We start from the raw sequence: 25,452 nt of genomic DNA, 5'->3' as shown, positions 1-25,452 counted from the left end.
CAGTTAGGTAACTTTTTTCATGCATCGCTGCAACCAGCAAATAGATCAGCAAGTGCTTTCTGTCATGTGGTAGAACCAAGTCACCTGCTCTCCCAAGTTGCCAAATCATAGTTTCTGTCCAAACACTTAATAAGTACATAGAGAATTTTATACTTTCTTGCTGTATCCTGTCTGTATTATCATGTCTATATCACACATGTTGGAGTTAGATAATTGCGTTTCAACCTCCAAGCAAACTCACATTATCAATACCACTCGATATAAAATTTCAGTGGCATATATTGGTATTCTGTATAGACATTTTCTGGTCCACATACCCTCAGTATGGCTCTGCAATTTTTTGGTTGAAATAAGTAAAACCACCACTATCTGTTTCACCAAACTGCTTCAGAAGTATCCTTAATCTGATGATTTAGCTCATTTTCTAGGTCATGTACTGTGATGTGTGTGATTGGATTACAGCTGAAGTATATTGGCTTTCTGGTTTTAGAGCATGTGTACCTCTGCAATAACATGAGATAGAGCATTTATTTCATTGGATTTTCAGTGCCATAAGTAGGTGTAGTGAGAATTTTTCATCAAAGTAATGAATTTCCTAGCAAATGAAGCTTTCCGTGGGAGCAACTCATTTTTTTGAGTTGTTTTTGTTGTCCAGTGACGGGGTGGGGGAGTGTTTGGTACTCTTTCTGAGCATTAAGAAAACATACAGGGAGAAAAACTTAAAAAACATTCAAATGATTTTATTTTAAATCAATCTCTAGGAGAAGGTTTGGGAGGTCTACAGGGTTTCCCTGGAAAAACAGGACCTCTGGGAATAAAAGGAGATTTAGGACCACAAGGAAAGAAAGGAGAAGGAGAACATGAAAGTAAGAAGTAAGTTTCTCAAGTTTCTATAATCTGGTTTTCAACCTTTTAGTGTATTTTCAAAAAAAATATTTAAGTTAATGTCCAGTATTCTTATAACATCATTTGAAGAACGGTGTGATTTCCTGAAGTGTGAGGAGCAGAAACTTAAACCATCTGTTACACAGGAGATGAGCTGACCAACATAACTAGGGGGAAAAATTGTTTGGAATGAATCACGAGTTTACTGTTGTCTGTGACTGAAATAACAAACCCTCTATCGCATATTATAAACAGCATTTTTTCTTTCATTCCTTGCCTGTTCATGTATTTTTTGACTTCAATTTTAATTAATATAAAAGTGTTTAAATGTGTGTTTTGCCTTTGAGAACTGGGCTTTTCCCTCTGAGTAAAAGATGACTTCAGCAGCCTTGAGAATTCAAAGCCCACCCAAGTATTCATCCCCGTCAGGGATAAGGTTCTCCCAGTGGGACAAATTCCCATGGATCAAAACAGCAATGCGGCCTGTGGTTTCTGCTCTGGAAACCAAATAGCTCTCTCACATGGCATCAGGTTACAGGAGAGCTAAGCATCTCAGAGACAGTTGTTGTGTAGTCATTTTAGTATAAATTACTAAATAACACGCTTAATTCCTAGTTGTAGTAACCAATGACCTGCGGAGACAAGTAACTGCTTTGGAGACAAAAGTACAGGTTTTGGAGGCTGAACTAAACAGATACAAAGAAGGTAAGGTCCAGTCATTGATTAATTTTCCTTTTGGCCTGGTAAAATGATGGACGTGCTTGTGCTGGAGAAGGGACTCAAAACAGTAGATTGAAACAAATATTTCAAATTTCTCTTGTGTTGCTCATGGGAGATGGTCATTAATTAAATGCTGTCCCACTGAATACACCCTTCCTGAACTGACCTGCCAAACTTTAAGGATCATTTTGCCAACATACAGGGCAGGGGCTTTGTTACGTGGACTTGCGGGATCATAGAATCACTTAGGTTGGAGAAGAACTTTAAGATCGTTAAGTCCAACTGTTAATCTCGCACTGCCAAGTCGAGATGGACTAAACATGGACTAAACCATGTCCCTCAGCACCACATTTACGTGTCTTTTAAATACTTCATGGGATGGTGACTCAAACACTTCCCTGGGCAGCCTGTTCCAATGCTTGACAACCCTTTTGGTGAAGAGGTTGCATTACATTTCTCTTACTGCCTCAGTTATAGATAGTTTTCTGTGAGTATACATGAATTGTGACTAAACTGCTGATCTGAAAAAGATTTGGAGTAATATTTTTTAGACGTGAATGATTGTGTTCTTTCAACTGATTTTTTTTTTTAGAAATACTATTCCTAATTGCCATGTCATGCCGTGTCAGTCACCCTCTCGAGTCTAGCACTGAAACGTAATTTAAACTAATTTTTACATGATTTTGCCCAGCAAATCTCCAATATGGTTGTTAGAAATTTATGAAGCTTCTTGTAACCTTATGTTAAGATTGTTTGTGTGTGAAGACCACTATACATCATTGAAATGGGATGTACACAAACTGCAAAACTCTGCAGGTAAGTGCAAAAATATTCTTAAGCTTAAGACACTGGGAGTTCATGGAAGCACAATGGGAGAACATTCATATTGTATGCTCGGTTTTATACAGTCCAAAGTTATCAGGTAACTAAATTTTTTATCAGGCTGTGTACATGAAAATTGTATTTGGCCCCAGCAAGGATAGCGTATGTAGCAAATTCAAGCTGCATTTCTTGAATCTGCTTGAAATAAACACCCGGTCAGCTCATCTCTCGGGCCCTTAAGATATCTCAGGCTTCAGTCTGGTATCCTTTCTCCTGTTCCTAGCATTCCCCGTCTTGTAAGTTTACCCTGGTGTAAACCATCTCAAGGAAAATGGTGCCCCAGCTGAAACACCTTCTGTGCAGAAGGGAAGATGGTAACCTCCCTTCCTTTGTAGAAAACCAAATTCTGCTTTGTATTACAGTGATGAAAATCCACCTCTGACAGAGCTGCCCAAGGAATGCAGCTGTGTAAGTGAAAGTATAGCTCTATTAGTCTGGGCTTACCCAGCAAAATGTCCTGTCCTGAACCATTGCTTGAAGGAGCAGAATAGCAGTGCTGAAATCTGTGAGCTTTGGCAGGGCATTGCTTGGGAGCAGGCTGATCTTCTCAGACCATAGGGCGGGAACAAGTCCTGGAAATAGAAAATGAGCTTTTATTAAGTCATTACTTGAAACTTTTAAACTCATTGAGGTACTATTAGATGTGCCCTAAGTTCTGACCTTTCTGACTTTGCATGGTAGGGACACCTTTCTTCAGTAGGTGCTGAAAGAGAGAAATAGTTTGAAATTGTATTCTGTTATCTTCCAAGAGGCTTAAATCAGCATCCCTGACCACTTAATTTTGCATTAATTATAAACTAATCTGTATTTGCTGTTATACTCCTGATTAGCACCATCTCATTTGGTGCTAATATGACCTCCGCAGAGCTCCTGAGTAATTCAGGATGAGAGCTGCATTTATTAATCAGCTGCTGGGTTTATCTTTTTAAAACAGTACAATTTCAGGCTAAGCCCAGGCTTGGGAAGAGCTATCCTGTCACATGTGAAAAACACAATCTCTGAAAAGCTCTTTTCCTTCTCTTTATTTTTCAAGTGGCAATTTTCCACGGGAACTACAAGGTGGAAACAGGAAGCTATTTCAATCAATAGCAACTTGTACTTACTGCTTTATTTTTTAATTATACCGCATAAATATGGGGGAAGGGGTGGTTAACTTATGCTCAGAGCAGAGGAGAAACATGCCCTTTGCTCTGGCGTCTTTCCTGTTATGGAAGAAGGCATCACCCTCCTGTGTGAAACATGCAGAGGAGAAGTGTTATGCAGGGAAGTCTGTGGCTTTAGTGCTACCAAAGTGGTTCTACCCTTTGGCCTCGCACCTGGAGACAGAAGGAAAGAAAAATAATTCCTGGATTGTAGTTTGGCCAAGAGTGCCCAGGAGAAGAAATAATGCAGAAGAGCCTGGAAACCTAGGTGTGCAGTCTCATCTCTCTCTTAAGCTCTCTGCCAAACCTCTCAGCAGTAGCAGTATGACTGGATCCTCTGTGTTATCTCTAGGGAATGAATTTATCCTGAGGCACCTACAGTTAATATCTCTTTTTACGCTCTGTGACCTTAGTGATGTTTCAGACATGGGTAGCTTGAGCTGTTTAGATCAGTGCTTCAGGGTAGACAGTTGTGCGAGCTTTTTCCTGGCTGGCTGTGTGTTCTGGTTTGTTTATGCCTTCAACTAGTGGCACAGTTTGTCCCACGGGGCTGAGCTTGTGCGTTAATCCTGCAAGAAGCTTCTGGCAGCTTTGCAGTGGGAGGAAGACTCTACAGTGTCTAGCTGGTTAGCATCCCCTTCCAGGGTTTTTAAATACAGACAAAACTTCAAGCAGCTGGACTAAGTATACAGAATGTAAGAGCAGTAGTCAACCCACGTTTACGTCTCTGATTTCAGAGGGTCTGAGTGTGCTAACGTTGGGCTTCATGGGAATGGGCCTGCATCAAAACTTTTGTTTTGGTACCACAAGGGAAGCTAAACTACTACAAGCTGCTTTAGCTGAGGTGGGCACTGCACTTCACCAAATTTAGTTGCAAATCCTGAAACCTCTTAAGCAACATCATAATGAATACATGGGTGACTCTCTTGATTATCTCCCACCTTGCATTTGACACCTGTGCACTTGACACATCTAATGACACCTGTGCAAGAGTGTCCTACTCAGAAGTGATTTGACCAATGCTACTTTGCTTACAGATCACAACCTTTTAATCCCTCTATCCTCTTCTGCCCTCTCCAACCTGCTTAAGCAGCTATATGCATTCATGGAAGCAAGGTAAAGAGGGTAAAGATAGGAAAAGAGAAAGGCATGAGGAAGGAGTGACGCACTTTTTAAACCTTTCTACCTCTTTACCTTTTATAGATAGTTACGGCTAAACTGAAAAAAAGGTGGGGTATTAATGGTACTTCCTAAGCCTGCTAAGTTGATCTTTTATTTGTGCATCAAAAACTAGTAAAGTGAATATTACCTTGAAGCCTCGGATTGCCCTCTATGTGCTATTATTTTGTAGTACCTGGGATTTAGCTTAAAGTTGCAATTGCAGCATCTGGAGAACCTCAGCTTTCATTTCCAAGACTAAAGTGCATTTCTAAGCTTTTATGACTAATGGTGAAAAAAGCTTAAAAGCCTTTCAATTGGAAAGTTCTACAAACAAAGTGAAAATATTTGTTTCCTTTTAATCTCATGCTTTGAAGTCTATTTTAAAGCAGAACCTGTATTTTTAACAAATGGGGATTAAGTGTTAGCAACAGTATGGCAGGACTCTGTATGGCAAGAAAAGCTGCAAGCTCATCACCCAATAGCAGTTATAAAAGCTATTTAAGAAATGTTTCAAATGCTGTCTATGATGCTTAAGTGTATTATATATCACTTCACTGAAAATTGTATACTACAGTCCGTCTTGAGTTACTGGGAGCTCTCCAGTGGTTTTGAATGCTGCTGCCCTGAAGTTTATCTTTGTCAAGTGCTCTCAGAACGGGTCTGAATTTGGCCTTTATTCTGGCAAATTGTGTGAGTCGTTGGAAAGTATAACAGTTTACATCATTTATCTCTGTTACAGTGGCACAGTATGTTACTCTGGAAAGGTAAAAGAACATAAAAGATGGAAGTTATTAGGCAGTTGAACCCCATTTGTGTGGAAACATAGCTGGGGGGAAATAGATGCTAGAGAAATGCAATGTACCATTTGCATGGTAACACTGGTACTGCAAAAGTTAGGAGCACAGTTGTTCTCTGCAGGTTTTGAAAAATAATTTTTAGAAGTTAATACTTAAAATCCATTTCAGCTTTAGAGGATTGTCCAAGATAACAGTGGATATGGAGTGACCTTGTGAAAGGGGCATTCCGTGTGCTCAGCAGGATGGGCTCTGCACAGGGCTGAGCACACCTCTGAAAAGGCACAGTTAGGAAAAACCTGTGCTACACTTATTTTCTAGCTTGAACCCCTGAGACAGTCTGGTAAGACAGACAAGTAATGAGATCGCTTAAAAAATAAGCATATTCGAAGCGCTCTTGTGTCGATTCCCACTCCTGATGAACAAGCGTATTCCTGCCTGCCAGCTGCTGATGTTGCAGGCGGGTCTCTGTCACAGTCCATTCCCTCACAAAGTAGAAGTTTATAAGGTATCACAGCCCGCTTTTATAGAGGGAATGCTACAATCTTCTTCCGTCTCATGAACATAGATAGGAATATTCAGAGAACAGGTAAGTATGTGACTGGTGATATATGTGAGAAACCACTGGGGGACTTGGGAGATGGGAGAAAGGCAGGAAAAGGAAAATGTTATTAGCAGCACAGCAGCTGCTGCAGTGATTTAGCATACTTGCATACTTATCTGAGGCTATTGGTCTAGACCTTTAGGTAAACTTCACTGTACCTGTGTCATGTGAGCTACACCACTGTGAAAAGGCTTGTTCTAGTTCAGTATTTGTTTGGAAGTTTGTGTCCCTGCTAAAATGAAAAATAAAAAAACAGTCAACATTTTGTTGGGCACCCCCATAGATGTGCTGCTGTTTATATTTCCAGAATAGTATGGATAGGCCAGCGATCTGTACCAGCTTGCATAGTCACTTCTGTGAAGACAATATTTGAACGAGACAATGGCTATGTAGTTGCATGGTACGTACATACGGTGGGACCAAGACAAAATGAACAGAAGTTGCTGTTTGTGCTTTTGCATTTTGGGTGGAAAAGATATGGAGACACACATAGCCACTGTACAGCTATGCATATATTTGCCATATTTAGCAGAATGGATCTGAAATCTCCAGGCCAGGCTGTAGTCCAGATTGCCTCACTAAGAACAGGACAGCTGCTCCTTAATCAGGAATAACTAGGCAGTGAGCTGCTTGAGCGTACAAGGGCTAGATTTCTGCATACCAACCCCCAAGAATGGTTCCTTGAATCAGAGTAGTGAATGCCAAACCAAATGTAAGTATACATAAATAAATAAATAAATAAATAAATAAAAATTCATCAGGTAGCTAAAATGGTTATTTATAATTTTTTCAAGTTTCTCTTGTCTTACTAAGAAAAATAATGTTTCAGCTTCAAAACTGCATATAAAGCTGCTATAAAGGCTGTAAGGAGCGACCCCCATGGAATAACAAATTTATATTTTATTAGTTAAGTAGTTGACATCCACGGTTATTACATTTCCCAGGGTTATTAAACATTCTCGCTGATTTGTCATGCAAACTGAGTCTGCTGTGTTTTAATAACCTACTAAACAGTTTTAGTTTGAATCATTCTGGCCTCAAGCAATATTCAAGATCTCCCAGTCTCTCCAGAGAGACTCAGGTTGGAGGGCTCTCTGTTCATTGCCTTCTGTTTTCATTCTATTTCTCTGGGTCTTCATCTGTTCCTTTTTTTTTTTTTTTTTTTTAATCTACTAGATGAACTCCAAGGGGCTTTAATTAGCTAGCTAAAAAAGGAAACGCACTGCGGAGTTGAAAGGAAACAGATGTGAGTGTGTTTCTTTGTGCAACTTGCACTACAGGTTGCAGTGTCTGGTGCCTTGGCATAAGGAAAACGCTACCAGCGCTGTTATCCTAACTAAAGCCTGAATTGCCCAGCTTTTTGCCTCTCGATATCCAATTAGAGGGAAGAATTTCCTCCCAGGGATATCCCAGACCTTCTTTCTCCAAGTTCTCCCATTCCTCACTGGTTTTCATCTTTCTCCTCAACATTTTATGCGCCTAAGAAAGTTTCCAAAGGGAAATTAAGTACCAAATTCCCTTTGAAGGTCACTGGAAATTAGTTTTTAGAAGTGCAGGTGTTATGTTTTAGACTCAAAGGGAGTTGCATATTCCTACCTTAATATGTAGTGTTCCCTGAATCATTCTGTTCAGAACAAAAAAACTCTACTGGTTAAAAAGTAAAAAATTAAAGAACTTGCTGCTGTTCTGTTCTGTTCCATGTGGATATTTTACTTCGAAGAAAGAAACAAGGAAAAATTACTATTGGGTATTGCAGTGCTTTTTAAAATGCCACAGATTCAGCTGCTTCAATTTCAGTTACATTGTAGCAGTCTTCTAATCCTCACAAATGAATTAATATATGTGGTTTATTGTGCTAATCTTTCCAGTTCTGGGTATCGGTTTTCATATCTTATAATCAGAACAAGAGAGACTTGTTTAGCCCAAATTGTAATAATAACAAGCAAAATGGTATAACAGGGGTGTAGTTTTAGCAATGATAATCTAAGGATATAAACATGCCACATGTTTGCAGGGAGAGGTCATACTTTTAATTAGGGCACCAGACATAGGCTTTAAGCTTTTATTTTGTATGCGAAGAATTTCTGTGCTCAAATCTTGCCATTTTTACTATATCAAGATGATGAAAACATGAGTCCTTATTCCTCAGGGAGAATCTCAAAAAAGTATATGCTGAATCAATACAACAAGTGTTGCAAATAAAGCCATTTTGGTTTGATGTGAGTTATACTTCTGTTGAGAGAATCCTCTCAATTTTAACCTGTCTATTTACCCAATTGCTAATTATGAAGTAAAATTTACCTCCAATTCCTCTTTATTATCTCCGTTAGTAGATGAATAGTTTTGGTTGTGTCTCACTATATATAAAAATCCAAACAATTTTGACAAGCTGTGTTTATTTTCTTGCAAAGTCTTCCAGAGAACTCAGCAAGGAAACTGGTTTGTAATTAAAGAGTAAATTAAAAAGTAAAACTATAAGTATCTTTCAAAATATCACTTTAACCTAGTAATAAACAAATCTACTGCAGAAAACTAAAAAATAACTCTCTTTAGCATTAAGACTCCAGAATATTCTGTTCTGGATGCCCAGCTGCAGTCAGGGAATGCTCAGGCTAAAAGGAAAAGGGTTTTAATAAATATATGTATGTAGCTGAGCCTTTTTTTTCCTCTTTGGCCCTTACAGGAATCTTCCAAGAACATTTCTACACTGAAGCCTCTGCAATAACTGCACCTTGTATAGTGTCACGTCAGCTCAGGTATCAACAAAAGGTAAGGAGATTAATCTACTTTCTTGGGCACTTCAGCCTATGGCCTTTCCTTGGCATCTCAGCGCTCTGCTGTCCTGCCGGCAATGCCCGCCATGGCTGGTTTGACGCTGACGGGGATTTACGGGCTGCAGTGGCTGTAGGAAGGGCCACATGCCTGCGCTGCGTTAGGCTGCTGCTGTAAGGAAGAGCGGGATGCAGCCGCGGAGCACAGGGAGGGCTGGGGCCCCGCAGCACCGCTTGCTGCTGCCCAATCCCCCCTGCCCCTGGGGAGCGAGATCCTCCCCTCTGGAGGGGAAGCACAAAGGCACCACGCTGAGTTGCAGGAGCTGGATGGATGCGCTGCACCAGCCCACTCAGCTGCTCAGGAGCTCTGCTTTGCACGGAAACTGAAATAATAAAGTACCTTAATATCTTATCTGCTACCAAAGAGATATAAAGTGTTACCCTAAACTTTTGCACTAATTAGAATCTAAAAATGTGCCTTTACAAAAGAAACAGATTCAGTATATTAAATACCATATGCTTCAAACAACACAACCAGCTAAAACATGCAGAATTGTGTGTTCAATCTTCTGAAAAGTTCTGTGCAAAATGAAATTCTGTAATACCTATTGTCTTAATTTTCAGCTCATAACAGCAATGACAACCACGCTATGTGGTGTTTCGTGGGAATTCATTGCCAATTGGGGTCCCTTCAGTAAGATGCAAAGCAGCTTCATTCTACTGTGACCACCAGACCTTAACAGCAGCTTGGTGAGTTTATTATTTTCATCTGTAACGTTGTATTTTCTGCCATGTGTTTTCAATAGCAAGTTTATCCCAAGGACTTTGAATTTCAGTTGCAAATAAAATGTTGACAATGCTTTTTGGATGTATATGTTGTAACACTTATCAGTGAGACATTAGATGGGCCATTTCCCAGCAATAACAACGTAATTGCAGTTCAGCAGGATTTTTTTTTGCTGTCTGCAGGCTAGATTATCTTTATTTTAAATTGATAACAAGGGCCAGGTGGCTGTTTATAAGGGCAAGATAGAAATTACAAGCATATGTTTCCAAGGCAATGTTGGCCAGTGGCTGTTCAAGCATAAATTGCTTCCTATTACCACTTTTGATAGGAGGCACACAGTACAGTTCATCTCCATGGGAACACAATGCAGCAGGACACCTCAATGATTACTCTTTGCACTATTTCCAGTAAAAAAAAAAGTAATATTTTCTCCATTATGATACCACTAATTGATGCTGCAGTGGGTGATTTTGTTGTGTTGTTGACCAAGAATTAGGAATCATCTCCCATACTGCTGTGTAGTATTCCCATAGAGGGCTACGTGCTTAGTGTGGGAGGTACAAGGAGGAATTACAGAGTCGATACAGGCCTACAGGACAGAAAAGTGAATAGATGCTTTGGAAAAAAACGGGCTTCCGCAATGATCCTAGGGATAGCATCTCTCTAAACTTTAGTTTCTCTAGCTGTGAAACAGGTAAGATACAGACCTTCTGGAAATCATTCTTAGGTTGTGAGATTAGAATGAGATTATTTATGGGTTTCCGTTTGTTTCTAAAAGGAGAAGACAGAAGCTGACTACGGTATGGTTAAATTTTTACTAAACCTGGACAGAGAATATGGGAAGGGAGGAAATGAGAATACTTGTCCTGCCTGAAGGAAGAAGGCGGTGTGTAAAAATCTGCCATGTTACGTCAAAGCAGGAGCTGCTTCCTGCCTTTATTTTAATGTGCTCTAGTTCATTTTTCTCTCATTTTTTTTTTCAAGACATAGAAATAATGGCTTAGTCAAAATGACTTGTCAAGTCATTTGTCACCATTTTCATATAATCCAAGGGGATGCTTTGCTGATGTCCTGTAGTATGCTGAGTACAGATCTGTAATTGAATTCAGTTACTTCAAGTTTATGAGAAAGAGGAAATCAGATATAATCTGAAAACAAAGGACAAGTAGTTCTTCTGTTAACATAGTTCTAAGGTTATAAGTCTTTGGTGGGAGAGACTTATGCCTGTTTTTTTAACAAAAGCTCTGAAAAAACTGATCACCCCTTTTCTTGATAGTATAGTTTGCATTTGTTTTTCCTAGAATGGAATATAGATTGAAAGGGATGTGAGGGTTTTTTTTATTATTATTTCATTGCATAAGGGCCCTTTTTCCTTATTTTTTTTTTCCCCTAAGCTTGTGGTTTTTGTACTTTGCAAGCACAATTCTATGCAAGGGCTGTTCAGTACCGTCTGGTGGAGCCAGCTGTTTAAAATACGCTACTCCAAGCTCTGTTCCCTATCTCTGCTGCCCTCTCTTTAGGAACCTTGTCATCTACGTTCAGCATTCCTTCTTCTCCTCCATCTACCTGTTTACACTTAAACCTAGAAATCTCTGCCCTGATCCATTCCCCTAAATAACAGTGTATTATTGAGCTGACAGCATGTCACTGATACCATGTTTGTTCATAAATATGTCTCATAAGCAATTACGTTCTTCCTGCAGTATGCTTATCCTCAAGTTAAAGTGGCATAAGTCTAGTGTGCTGTACTTACAGCAATAATACAAATTTTAAGACCTACCCACAGCAGAACTTGTATCATTTCAGTATTAGCAGTGTAGTAAGGTACCATACTCTCTATATTTTTCATCCTATTCCTGCATCAATGCACAGTAAACTAGCATAAAAATGATTTTTTTTCAGTGTTTCTTCTTTTACAGAGGCAGGGGAACCGTTGACCTTCCCACATTTATTGTTTGGATTTGTCTCAATAAAGTTAAACCACAGGTGGGGAGGAGGCAGCACTTTACCCATTGTATCGTTTCATTACTTAATAGGTGACGTATGTTTTGTTCCCTGTATTTCTGATGAGGGCTTAAGCTGATGCCAATGAGTCTTCTTAGAACTGACTATAGGCACCTAAGTTTGGGTGATTTGAAGATCTGTAGCAGCAGAGCAAATGGATTACAGTGGAAATACTAGGCAAATATAAAAAAAATAATGTTGTTTTGAACAAGGTAAAGATGGAGAATTTACCACACCTGCTTACCACACAGATGCTGTGCCAAGGACAAGCTCAGAGAGCTGATATCAGGAACTTGCAGCACAGTGACACATTTAAGATTAATGTCTCACAGATTGCTAAAATAAACTAATGTGGCTGTATAGCACTGCATTTTACGTGAAAGAGTGAAATAGCTTTATGCAGTTTGGGCTATGTTAAGGTTTTTCGTAATCAGCTCATTTCAAAACAGTGTGCTGAGCAAAATGGAGAGTTCACCTTGTTTCTGAAAAATAGAGCTTTGAAGGCTATATAAAATCGGTTCTGGTTTTGAAACCACCTTGGCAGTTATTAGTTTTCAAATGACTTTTTTGAGGGTAGCGTGCACAGCTGCTATATAAAGAAGCAGTCTTTATGGGTACATGGCATCTTTGAAAATCAGATTCTGTTTTTTTTCCAAGTTCTCCTTTGCTGATACTTGAGCAGGCCATTGTGGGGTTTGGGTTTAATTTGCTGGCATTAACGACACAACATATTTAATACATTAGGGGACATCAGAAGGAATGTTTTTGTTCTGCTTAAGGACAGAAAGAAGAATGCAGTATCTGGGGCCCACTGAAACCATTAGAGTTCCCTGGCTGGGTTTTGTGCGTGTAGCCCAGCTAAAGATCTTCAGCCATTACCACACAAGTTTACCTGTAAATCTCAGAATACCAAGCCTGATAGCTATTCTACAGCGACGCCAGGTTGCAGAAAAAATATTTACTTACTTTCTTTCTTATTCTAGTATATTTGTTTTCCCTAATTATCTGCCACTTAACTAAGGAAAGTAAATCTAATGACTAAGTAATCTCTCATGTTGGACCACGTTTTAAATTTCTTATCAGCTTCCATTGTGTAAGTATAATCTGAGTCATGGGAGAATAACTGCTATCAAATGTATGTTTCTTTGAAAGTTTGGTAACAGATAATAATTTATAAAACTTTTATACATCTTAAGCCTTTATCAGCCATGTTTTGCTCATGTCACACTTTCCTGAATTGGACAGAGATAGTGTGTAGCTAGTGGGGCTTTACTGACTTCTCTGGTTACTCTTTCCATTTAATTATGTATTTATTTATTTTTAAGTATGAACTGTGTTAGGTGGAAGAAATAGTACAAATCTGCAAAGATTCATAGTGTTACTCTTGTATTAAAGTTGCATGCGCGTGTGTGGGGAGGATGCATATGGGTAGTGATATCACAGAACAGTATTAACCATTACAACTGTTGTAGAGTGGCCTAGAAACCGAATCTGTATAAGATTATGTTCCAGCAAGTTAGATTCCCAAGAACTTGAGCACCTAATGATTTTAAATGTTGCTTCCCAAAATCTGGATCCATTAAGTTCCATTTTATGTTGCAACTGCAGAAATTTCTTAGAGCTGTGGGTACCCCAGAGGTCTGTTGCCATTCAGAAACAGTATTATTCATGTCTTGATTGTGTTGAATTGCCTGGTATTTTACCTACCAGGTACTATCTAATCCACATCTTATACATTTAACACCAGTTCTTTTTATCTACCTCATTTGGACTACAGAAGGAAATAGCTTCAACTAGTGGGATAGAGGTTTTGTAAAATGGCTAACCTGTGTTCAAAGCTTTGCTGCATATCAGCTAGAGGAAGGACTTGAAGATAGTTTGTTTATAACATACATTTGTGAGTGTTAATTGGTTATTTGCTAAAAAGGACACTGATATCTCTTCAATTTGCCATATTTTTGTGTGTGTGCAAGGGAGGACAGACCATGTTGAGTGGTTTTAACTGCAGGACAAGGCTCGCAGTTGTGAATGGAGGTGGATTTAAGTGACTAAGTTATTTCTAAAGGGGATCCTAGATATATCTTCTCTTTTGGTATTTTATTTTGGCTAGGTCAGACAGTTGGTATTAGACATCTCTCTCTGTTGAGCAAGGAGCCTAAATATGTTAGCTTGCAGCTGTGAATTTTGCTAGGTAGAAAGATGCTACAGTTAGGGATCATGACAAACCTTAGGTAGTTTTGGTAAAATGCAAATGAAAAGTAGAAACAATTCTGTCCTTAAGAGACCACGGTGTAAACTGGCAAAACAAAGAAAAGCTGTGAAGCAGAGGTATTGCTGTCTTACGTGTGAGGGACTGATGTATTGGCTTGCTGAGGTTCAGAAAACAAACCTCAGCTAGGATCAAACATAAATGTCCTTACAGTAGAAGGCATCAGAACCAGGAAGAGTTTACTCACGAGATCCCAATCTTTATTGCTGGGAAATCAGAGGACCAAAACCTCTGTTTTCTTTTTTACTTGAAAATGTCGTCCCCTTGAATATTTTGTGCACGTATACGGATTTTTCGAGGATCCATCTCTGACCAAGTGAGGAGCTATAGAGCTATACTCTACACGCAAAAGAGACCAGATGCTCCCAGAAACATTGATTGTGCACACAGCTAGAAAATTATATTAAGGTAAGGTAAATACATCAGATACAGAGATGGGAAAAAATAATTCTGATTATCAGGTCAGACTCTATATGGAAGGTAACATGCTTCTGTAATGAACAAGAGCACCTTTCCTTCTACAAAAGCCACTTGTGGTCATAGGCCAGTTTTGTTTTTTAAAACAAGAAAAAATTGTTACATCACTTGGAATCACCGCAAGTTTCTTTAAATTTTTATACATTTTGTATGTGTCTACAAATCTGGAGTTATCTGTTAGTTCTAGATTGTTTTTTCTCCAACTTTGGCTTTCTATTCCTATAAAAGAAAAAGAAATTTCTCAGCTCCTAGAATTGTTCTCAGTATTTGCATAACAAGTGTGTAAGCAAAACTAAAAACGCTCATTCATGCCCTCATTATCCAGTCTCCACTTCAGCGGTGTCATTTAACAAACACGACACTGTATAAAGGGGACTTGTGTGACCTGCTCTTTCATTTCGCTTTGAAGCAGAAGGGTAAGTTGAATTTCCTTTTAATAAATCATAAGGAACTTCAGCTAGAAGGCAAACCTGTTCCTTTTCATTTCCGTGGTCATATTTACATTTTAAAATTAAGTTTTCCTTTATTAGTATTTTTTTTACTGTGCTTATATTAGCAATTTTAGTAGATGAGGAGACGCCTGAAGGACACCAGATTGTAATGACTGATGAAGGTCATTAAAAGTGGATTAAAAGTGAAGAGCCGTTTTTTCCATTTTGCTATATAACTGATCAGGACTCTGACTCTGCATCATAATCCAATTATGAGCTGGATGCAGTAGTCCATTCAAATGTAATTCCCTGAATGATCAGTACCAGACGAAGAATACCTGTTGTAATTGCATTGCCTTATCTCAGGGACGTACATATTGCTAGCTACCTAAGGTAGGTTTCTGTTAGAGACTTTAACAATCTGCTCTCTGAGTCATTGGCCAGCATTGTCAGAGGTGTCTGCTAGCCTTCAATATAGTAAAAGGTAAACAACCTTAGACAATTCAGATTCACACACGAAACTCAACAGCACTTTTAATACAGCATGTGTGTTCTCAGGCACATTTGAAATTTCCACTTGTTAAAATGGAAGTTCTCGACCCTGAGGAACAGACAATGCTATTACTTAAACAGATTCTATATGCAGCAAAATGCTGAAATTTATGACATAATTGAATATTCTTATGTTCAAAGGTATGTACCATTGAATGATTTTGATGAGACATTCCTCTAGGAAAACAGGTGAACTTTGCCCTTAAAAATAGTTGGTATTGATGCAGATTTAGAAGAATATTAAAAGCCTCCTATGATAGTCAGTCTCAAAGATGTAAACAATACTTTTTTTTTTTAAAGCTCAGACCAGTTTTAGTGTATCCATTTAATAAATGGTAATAATAATAAACTGGTATCATTATGTGTCAATTAAATGATCTTGTCAGTTCTGAATTTTTTTTAAGGATGGACATTTTTAAGAGAGTACAGCACGTGATCCTCTCTAATTCATGCCAAAAGAAAAGTGAAGTCATGGGTATGAAGTTGTATGCTTCGTATGAGAGTCAACCCATCAGGGTCATCTCATTAGAAAGGGATACCCATTCTGGCATCTTGAAGCTTTCTTTATCTCTCTGATTATTTTAAGTGAATGATGCCAATAACTGGATATCTCCATGCCATAGTGTTTTATGGTCCATGAGTTCAGGTTTTATAACCCCACTGCGTTACCAATGCTTCATACCCACTAGCTGCTTTGTAAACCCATAAACCCATGATCTATAGTTTCAGAGTGCTTTTTAGTCATGATATCTCGGCATTGAGATTATAACCCTACTTAATGTTGTATCTGAACAGATAAAATAAGATGAATAGGCCTATTGCCAACCATCAAAAATGCGTTTTCTACAAGACTAACTCTGACATTTTCAAGCTTGTAGAACTCTGTTCAAAACAAGATAGGAAGGTCAATTGAGCTATAGAAATTTGCCCATGTGTAAAACACTCTATTAGTCTGCTTATTTGAAATAAATGTACTTAAATAGTAGTGTGCTTATAGAGATTGCTAACTAGCTCCAAACCATCACAACAGCCACTGTAACAGATTGTGCCTTTCAGGTTGGTAGCATATGCATCTATGTTTCATGGAGTGATTATAGCCCTTACAGACAACTAATGGCTTAAGCGTGATCAGTTACATCTGAGCCCATCACTTCTCCAGGATTAATCCAACAAATAGTCAGTGATAGCAAAAAGGATGATTTGTCTTCACTACTCCCAAATGTGTAGCTGTCATTCTGTAACGAGCATACCAATCTCTATCAGTCGAAGCAGTTTTGTGTATAAGCTATGCAACTGTAGCAGAATAAATCTGGGAAATCTCTTAGACCTAAACTATAGACTTTATTTAAACAAGAATGTAAATTACAAGAAGGGAAAGGGGGGAAGTTGTTCAATTATATAAGCCAACACCTACAACTTCTTACAGAATCACTAACTGACAAATACGTGGGTTTTCTTACAGCTGGCCTGAGCAATCATGTTGTCTTACTCATCCTACATGCTCATGGCAGTAGCTGCTTTGCTAGTGACTTGCCATGCGCTGCCTAAATGTCCAGAAGTTCCTGGGCTCCCTGGTGTCCCTGGACTGCCTGGAAGAGATGATCTGAAAGGACAAGCACGCCTACCGGGTAATTCAACTTCCCTATTTTGCAACAGATCCTTTTCATGAAGGCTGCATGAATAAAAACAATTAACACAGAAGGACATGTGCCCTCTGCATTAAGCAGAGGAGGGAAAACTGAATGGAGGAAATAGTAGCTTTAATTTTTTTTCCTAAAAGATAGGCTTCCTCTCTCCTCTGGGAGAAGAGGGGAAATTAACAGGTTATCAATACTTAAACGTATAAATATTTTTATTTTTATATATATATATATATATATATATATCTTTGTTGTGCTATTCCATTGACTTTCCAAAGAGAATTGCTGCTTTCACAGCAGAAGCTTTTCTTTCTCTTTAGTACGAAGAAAATGTTATTCCAGTATTTACAAGTGTAATTAAAAGGCTTCTGGCACATTCCTCTAGTATTCAAAGATGGTATCTGAAAAATTATTCTGGTGAGGAACACACTTTGCCCTATGTAATTTTCTTTCAATGTAGAAATGCTTTCTCCAGGTCCATTACCAAGGCTAAAGCACAGCTAAAATTATCCACAGATACAACACGTTCCAGTTTGAGATTAAGTTCTGTTTCATCCTGAAGCTCCCAGAATATGCATACATTTGAAAGGAAATTATGCTTATCTTTTCCAGGTCTCATAGGACCCTCTGGAAGCCTGTTGGGGCCTCCTGGAAGAGATATTCTCCCTTATCTGCCAGGTGAGAAAGGAGAAAAAGGGGATATTGGACCACCATGTGAAAGAGGCTGATGTCCATGTAATGTTCTGTCAGTCAAATAGACTCTCTCTATTGAGTCAAATGTGTATTTTAATGACTGTGAAGTGCAGTAAGAGTTGCAACATTGCAACTTGGAGAAAGGGAGATGCAGTGATATTTTGTGCTCCTACATTGCCATTTGTTTTAGTTGTAAATAATGGGAACACACTAGTAACTTTATTCTACATGTGGGACTTTGTTACTCATGGAAATTAGTATGAAAAAAGCATCTACATTTACAGTGCGTTCACATCTTTACCAAGCAGAGCTGGCTGGACTCTATTACACACAATCTATGCAGAAACCCTCCTATCCCAGTGTTTATGGTTTCTGTTAAAATCAGATCCCACTAAAAAACACAAAGCATCCACCCAGAAGATAAAAATGAAAATGGCATGGTGCCATAAAACTGTTCCCTCCCCAAAATCTCCCTTGTGCCTTTTCACTAACAATATTAGAATGAAACAAATTCTTTGTGGCAAAGCTGCTTTCACAGACATGATAAACATAAGGCTACAAACTAGAAAAAATCATTTTCTTCTGTGCAGAGGGTCATTGTCAGCATTTCAGAGGGTTGGAGTTTTTTGTTTGTTTGCTTTAATATAGGTTAACAATAGTGTGGAAAAATACTGCGAAAATACTTATTTTACACCAGATGATCTTAAAAAAATAGATTGCATGCTAGTTAGTTTTGGAAAATTATTAGTTTTATCCAAGGAGTTATTCCTATCGACACAGCCTAGTTTTGCTTGATTGTATAACTTTTGTTTTTATCTCTGTAGGTCTGCCTGATTCGCTGGACACTGAACTCCACAATGTTTTAGTAAATTTGAAACACCGACTTTGCAGACTTGAAGGCGGTAATTTTTCCCATTTTTACTTTTTCAGCTCACAATCAGTTTTAAGTGCACTAGGCAAAATTAAATATAGAGTCATGACTTGCAGGAAAGAAATCTCACTTGAAAGTGGTACTATATCCCAAAACTCCATTTTCTCATCCAAAGCAGGGGAGCGTCAGGGCTCACTTTTCCTGGAGAAGCATATTTCTCACAGGATCACTAATATGCATTTATTTAAATTTGAGTTATTAAAAAAAAAAAATTGTTCTAACTGATGTTGCGCTTTCCACATGGATTCTTGGGAATTCCTCAGCTTTGCACCACTATGCTAGCATTTTTATCTATCAGCAGCCAGATTGTTAAAGGCGGTAAATTGTTTTTGTACTGAGAAGGAATTCACAAAAGTTATCATTTTTCTGTTTCACTTGCTCAAATTTGGAGCAGATTGATCCTCTTTAGAGACTACACTTAATATAACAGGGCTGACAGTGTATGTAGCAAATGTTAGTGGGGCATCCTTGTCTTGGAGAAGATGATAACAGATGGTCACAAACAGCACAACAATATACTTCATGAACTGGTAAAATTTTGAAGATCTTTATTCCTCTTCATTCTTTACTCTCATTCTTGACCTCTGTTCCTCCTACAACTTTTAATTTTCTCCACATCTCTTGATTCCTCTTGCTTTGCATCCTCATCAATATATGCCATAAGAAATTAAAAAAGCTAACTAGGCTTTTTCTTTCCATGTTTCAGTGCTTGCTTTGAATGGGAAAATAAGAGAAGTAGGAGAGAAAATATTTGCCAGCAATGGGAAGAAAGTGGATTTTGGATCTGCAGTAAAATCCTGTGAAGAGGCTGGAGGAACTATTGCAAGTCCCATGAATGAAGAGGAGAATAAAGCTATTTTGAGCATTGTGCAACAGTATAACCAATATGCTTACTTGGGCATTAAAGAGGGTGAGACTTCAGGTCAATTTAAGTATATAAATGGCATGCCTCTGAATTATACCAAGTGGCACCAATATGAGCCTAACGGCAAAGGGACAGAAAAATGTGTGGAGATGTATACTGATGGGAGCTGGAATGACAAAAAATGCAACCTGTATCGCCTCACAATTTGTGAATTTTAAAGAATGGCCTTTCAGCCACCTCAGAGTACGGAGACAATGAAATATCTTGTGTCTCAAGTTTATGCAATATCTGCAATTATTCTATGTCAGAAAACCTAAAATTAATCATAGTATGGTATTTTTTATTGTTAAGAAAATGCCAAATGTAGTAGGTGATTAACTTAATTAAAATGTGCCTCATCTGACGTGTTTATCTCTTTTGGAGGATTGGAAATAGCTCAGGATCAATTTTTCATGGCAAACCGTCTCTGTGCACTGTGCTTTTCTGAAGATTTGAGGAGAATTCCAAGGTTTGATTTGGGATATTAGAAAAGCCTGCAGTTAAAATTGCCCATGGCTTCATATTGGATGCATTTCCAAGCGTTTAATAGTATCTGCCTTAAAAGAGATGTGCAGAGGTTGACTTCACTGAAGCAATTATGATCTCAGGTTCTGTATGTCTCTTTGTACTATCTGGCTTGTATTGTCTCATATTGAAGCATGCACAGAGTCATTCGGCATCCATATTTCACTTTTGTTTTATAAAAATATTAACAGTACCAGCTACAATTAATTTTCTTAGTTTCAGAAGCTACTCTCTATAAAACAGATAAACATTGCATTAGATCCATGTAGACATAGAAATACATGTATAAAATACTAAAGATTCTATTTTGTTGCTAGAACACTGCATTCTTTCATAAAACTATGACTATTGCAGTGTAGAAGGCCACCTGTCTTCTCCTAAACCACTAAACAATGCCATACTATTTTGGGGAGCAGGTAAGATTGGAAGTTCAATCAGTTCAAACACAAACTATTTCTCTGCTGATGTCATGCCAAGCAACCGCACAGTCAGACCATGACTCAAAGCTGCTAGAAGCAAGAAGCATCTTTTCACAAAGTATTTTCACCGCTACTCAGTTTGGGAAGCTGGCAAGCAGTGGGTGCTCAGTAATGTACCATAAGTAGCCAATTCTCACACACATACCTTACAGTGAGGAAGTCCTGGGTCCATCCATTATCATTTTCACACCACCTGACGGGGGGGGGGGGGGGAGAAGAAAAAAAAAAGGAAGCAGTGTCATTAAAATACATGCAGAAACAGTTTTGCTTCATCTTCTCCTCCACCCCTACATTTGGCTCTGTGCAGGGAGCCCATAGGAACCTGGACTTGACTCTGAGCAGTGTTGTCCCTTGTCCCACAAGGCCTGTCAAGTAGGAAAGCTTTACTGTCTTCAGACAGAGGACATAAGGGGATACTTTTGGCAGTGGAGGATTTGTGTCCAGCATCGCATACAGCACTCCAGCTGATCTGAGAGTGGACAGGGACTTTGAAATGGGAAAAGTAGACCCAGTACCACATTGGATAGATTCTAAAGTGTGAACCCACTTTACAGAATAGCTTCCTTGGAAACCTATGACAATGATCCCGTTTTAGCCAAAAATTTCAAATGTGACCATGTTCAAATAGAACATGCCATGACAAAAATTCTGACTCTCAGGTTACTTTGAGAAAAGATAAGGCTAAACTGATACCTTTTAATTTTCCGAGGCTTAGCTCTGACCAGCTGCACTAAATCTGCTAGAAAGAGTTGAAGGTTTGCTTAAAACTACCTCTGCCTCTTGTGTTGTAATTATTAGTATTTTAATGAGTAAACCTTGTTAGCAATTTTTGAATTTTTCAACTGTACGGATTCTTTGTTAGAGCAAGATGATTACCTGGCACAAGAAGGCATCATGCTGGAGAAAGACCAAAAAAAATAACATGAACTTTTATTATCTGAACCAAATTCACATATTCATTTACATAGATCTCCACCTAGGTTTAGAGCATCCTATTTCTTTAGTTAATCAACAGTGTATTTCCACCACATTTGTGTTTACAAAATGACTATACAAATCTCTTGTTAAAATCCTTAATATGTAAAGTCTTACAAGTGGCTTAACACAATGTATCACCAATCTCTAAACAGATTTAGACTTCAAGACGCTTGGGTGCTTTTTGCCCAATTAAGAAAATAAGATTATTTTCTCAATCAAAAGCTGATTTTTATTACATCAATAAGCAAAACATCTAAGGTAGGTCTAAGAGTCCAATTTCTTTCTGCTTAAGCCATTACCATTAGAAAAAAAACCAAAACAAATCAAACACACATGCTGCTTAAAAATAAAAACTCCTTGAAAATAAAAACTCCTTGGATCCAGTCAAAGAACTGCTAGGCAGCACCTTCCCCTCTATGGTTCGCACTGAAATCTGTAACATTTCAAGTAATTGAATGAAACTCCTCAGTTATTTTCACAAAATATCTCCACATAGCATCCTACTCAGCTCTTCTCTTGCTATGCTCCAGCCTTCCCCTTAGACCATTTTGAAGCAGCACTCCTTGTTCTGCATTAGAACTCTTGACTATGCCTCGCATATAAAACTGAAGATATCAAGGGGACATCTGCCAGTTTCCTAGCTTCTTTATAAAAAAAAAAAACAACTCTGTCTGCCTTCTTTTGCGTGGACTTTTATGTCCTAAATTTGAACTTCAGAGAAAAAAAAAAAGTCCAATGTCAACCATCATATGTGGAAGAAATAAAATTCCCTAATAAATGCAATATTCTACAGACAGGTTTGAGATGCACTTGTATCTCATGGGATTCATATGTGGTAATTAAAATCCTGGTGAAGGTACGTACTCAGTAGAATGTTACTTGATTATTCTTTGCAGTTCCAGAGAGGAATAGAAAAGTATCCAGAAATTGTTATTTTGTTCTTTTAGATGGCTTTTTTTAGTGTGTATAACCCTATCAATTTAAACCCTCAAATGCTGTTTAAGACACTTACAAGCATTTCAGTCTATTTTTTGTGAAAGATCCATATTCTGCATTTAATGTGTTAATGGATTTTATTTTTTTTATTGGACAGAGAGGTCAGGCGCAAGAAGAAACAGAATAAATTGTTTCTCTGTTCTGTTATAATAAGATAAATAATTTTTGATAAAAATCTTTCCTTAAAAATGCAATGAGTAAAAATAATCCCTGGTGCATAATGACCAAACCAGGAAAAAATCCAAGTTTGTCTTTTTTTCTTAATTTATAATACTTTGCTACAGAAAAGCAATCTACCAGTAAGGTCTTTACTTCAGAAAATAACTTACTTCTCAAATGCTATAAAAGCAAATTTTGAGAATTAAGATCTTAGTACAAGTTAAAAGGTCATAAAAATTCAGTCCCTCCTGAAGGAAAATGGATTGCATGTCACATAGGAGAAATTTACTACAATTGTTATTACAGTATATTTAACAGTGAGAGTTTTGTCTGGCCATAAAAATTATGGATATTGATTTCAGAGATAATTCTCTCTGGTCTAGGGTGATATCCTCTTTTATAACTGTATAATTTAATTAGGTGTTTAGCTTAGAAATACTATTAGCAATTTTGAGCACTCAGAAACCTCTCCCCTGCCCCTGTCAATGCCTACCACATGTAAAGAAATTGACCTTCAATTACAGGAACTAAGTATTTTTCTCTGGCTTCCAGATTTTGTAGAAATTTGATTTAAAAACCTAAGCCCCATGGTTCTTGGGAAAATGGAGTTCAAATTCAACCCTATGTGAACATAGTAACTGGCAGGGCTACCTTATCTTGTATAAATTGGGACCAGTGCCTCCTTTATTTATTTCTTTTAACTTCAAAGCCAAATTTAAAGAAGAATGATTTATTTCTCTGTTCTCTTTGAGAGAAAAAAAACATACATGGCGGAAAAATACCAGTACTTGCTGCCACAATGTCCTAGCAGTGCTGCAAATACAAAGCAGGGTAAAGGTTAACCATACATTTTACATGTATTTGCAGCTTTTCTTTAGAAGAACAGTAAGAACAAATAGGAGAAGAAATATTTTCCACCAGGAAATTTGTTAGCTGGCTTTGAAACCACACTGAGAAGCGGTAGAAAGACTAATGGCCCTATTACAATTCTTATGAACCAGAGGAAAACAATGTTCTTAGGAGTGTTGTGTAATGGTACGACATGTCTGTCTGGACCTCAAAGAGTGTCAGATTGCAAGTGATTTTCGTTATCAGGAGTTGAAATGTACAGTTATAAAATCATATTAACCTGCAGTTATACAAACATACCTGGGTTTAAAACACAATCAATACAGGATGCTTGGAAGTTAGAATAGCACCTTTAAAAACAATAAGGAGACTTGGATTTGATTTGAAGTCCCTGTTAGAAAACCAGGATTTTGTAGAATTTGGCTCAAGGGTGATAAGCCAGGTGTGATGCCAGGTAAAATCTGGAATGAAACTTTCACCCATCTCTGCCCTTGTGACTCAGAAGCCAAAAGGAACTGTACAGCAACCTTAACCCTTGAGGAGGCTGCAGCAATGGTAATTATGGTAGTAAAGACCGTAGTGAACAATTTAACCTCCTTCTGCAGGTAATGGAGAATAACTGCAGAATATATGAAATAATAGTTTCATCTGGTTCATATGAGGGTTTTTTTTCTCTCTCCCACTATTTTGCTACTAACAACTATTCAAAAGACAAGACGTTGTCTTGCTTTCTATTTGTTAGAAACACAAAACTATTTCTTTCTGTGTTTTTCAGCTGAGTTGCAGCAGGTGACATATCAGAGAAATCTAGTGACCTCCACTTGGATCCTTCATGCATGATTTAAGTCAGTGGAGCAAGGTGGTGATAGCATTTACAAGCATTGATCACACTGTCTACAGGTAAAATTAAGACTTTCTGCTCTAAAATGCTGCTCATAATTAAAAAAAAAAAAAGCCATATTGAAGTTTGCCATCACAGGTGTCCATATCTTGCTGTATTCTTTGCTTCCTGTTTTTAAAGCTCAGCAAAAATAGCCTCAGCCTCCTCTGAGAAAGGAAGACACCGGGTCCTGCATGCTCTGTGCTCTTCCTGGTATTCCCAGGCATAAGGGAGCTGCTGGGGCCAGTCTGAGAATTCTTTGGAAGAGAAAAGCAAATGCAGAAAGCACAGGACAAGGTGGTAGCAAGGTAGGATGGAAACAATAGCAGAACAGCACAAAATCAACATAAACAGAAAACATAAGTGGGGTTGAGGCCACTTAAATACAAACTGAGATAATAAGAAAAGAATTTTCAAGGTTATCTGCAGTGTGACTAGCACCATGAAGGAAAAAAACAACAACTTTCAGGAGGATAAGTATACAAAGGAAGGGCTAACAGGCTGAGGGACGGAACACACACCCACTTTCATAAACTGAAATTCAACTCTTGTGCCTGTATTTCTTGAAGCAGCTAAGAAAGCAGTGTTGACCAACTTTTGTCCTTAGTATGTTTTGCATTTACCTACTGCCTACATTGTGTAACATAATCTACTCTCAAAATATCCTTCACTTGTTTCACTAGCACTAAATTATAAAACCTCTTAATGATAGATGTGGAAACAGAAGAAAAGTTGCCTCAATACTCAAAAACTGTTCGTTCATTATCAGATCCGTATCCTTGAATCGTGTTGAGCCTCTGTGATATGCTTCTCAAAGCAAGATCAGAAAGTAGTTTATAAATCATGATAGCTTTATAGAATATTCTATTAGGCAATCAAACAAGCGTAGAAAAAAAGTAAGTATTTTTAAGTATCTATTTTAGCTTAATTTCTAGCCTC

General features: G+C 38.1%; 2 protein-coding genes across 5 annotated transcripts in view; both read left to right on the top strand.

Moving 5' to 3' along the window:
* Positions 1 to 1,561: 1,561 nt before the first annotated feature.
* LOC141744567 (pulmonary surfactant-associated protein A-like) lies at positions 1,562 to 20,010 on the top strand. Of its 2 annotated transcripts, none has more exons than XM_074590804.1 (7): positions 1,562 to 1,590; positions 8,872 to 8,957; positions 9,584 to 9,709; positions 16,942 to 17,107; positions 17,732 to 17,797; positions 18,637 to 18,714; positions 19,450 to 20,010. In XM_074590804.1, exons 4-7 carry the CDS (start codon positions 16,957 to 16,959, stop codon positions 19,824 to 19,826), a joined length of 672 nt encoding a protein of 223 aa, XP_074446905.1. In that variant the 5' UTR covers positions 1,562 to 1,590; positions 8,872 to 8,957; positions 9,584 to 9,709; positions 16,942 to 16,956; the 3' UTR covers positions 19,827 to 20,010. The 2 variants fall into 2 exon arrangements, with proteins under 2 accessions (XP_074446905.1, XP_074446904.1); XM_074590803.1 differs by lacking the exon at positions 1,562 to 1,590 and adding an exon at positions 6,044 to 6,588.
* Positions 19,532 to 25,452, top strand: part of LOC141744568 (pulmonary surfactant-associated protein A-like) — a 25,454-nt gene continuing 19,533 nt past the window's right edge. For all 3 annotated transcript variants that reach the window (XM_074590808.1, XM_074590807.1, XM_074590806.1), the window contains exons 1-2: positions 19,532 to 19,653; positions 24,409 to 24,821. The gene's annotated coding sequence lies outside the window, so the exon portion shown is untranslated. The remainder of the gene's footprint in view (positions 19,654 to 24,408; positions 24,822 to 25,452) is intronic.

This window comes from Larus michahellis, chromosome 6 (genome assembly GCF_964199755.1).
Source record: "Larus michahellis chromosome 6, bLarMic1.1, whole genome shotgun sequence".
NCBI classification, from domain to species: Eukaryota; Metazoa; Chordata; class Aves; order Charadriiformes; family Laridae; genus Larus; species Larus michahellis.
The sequence above is the reverse complement of the archived record's forward strand: the minus strand, read 5'-3'. Positions and strand labels throughout refer to the sequence as shown.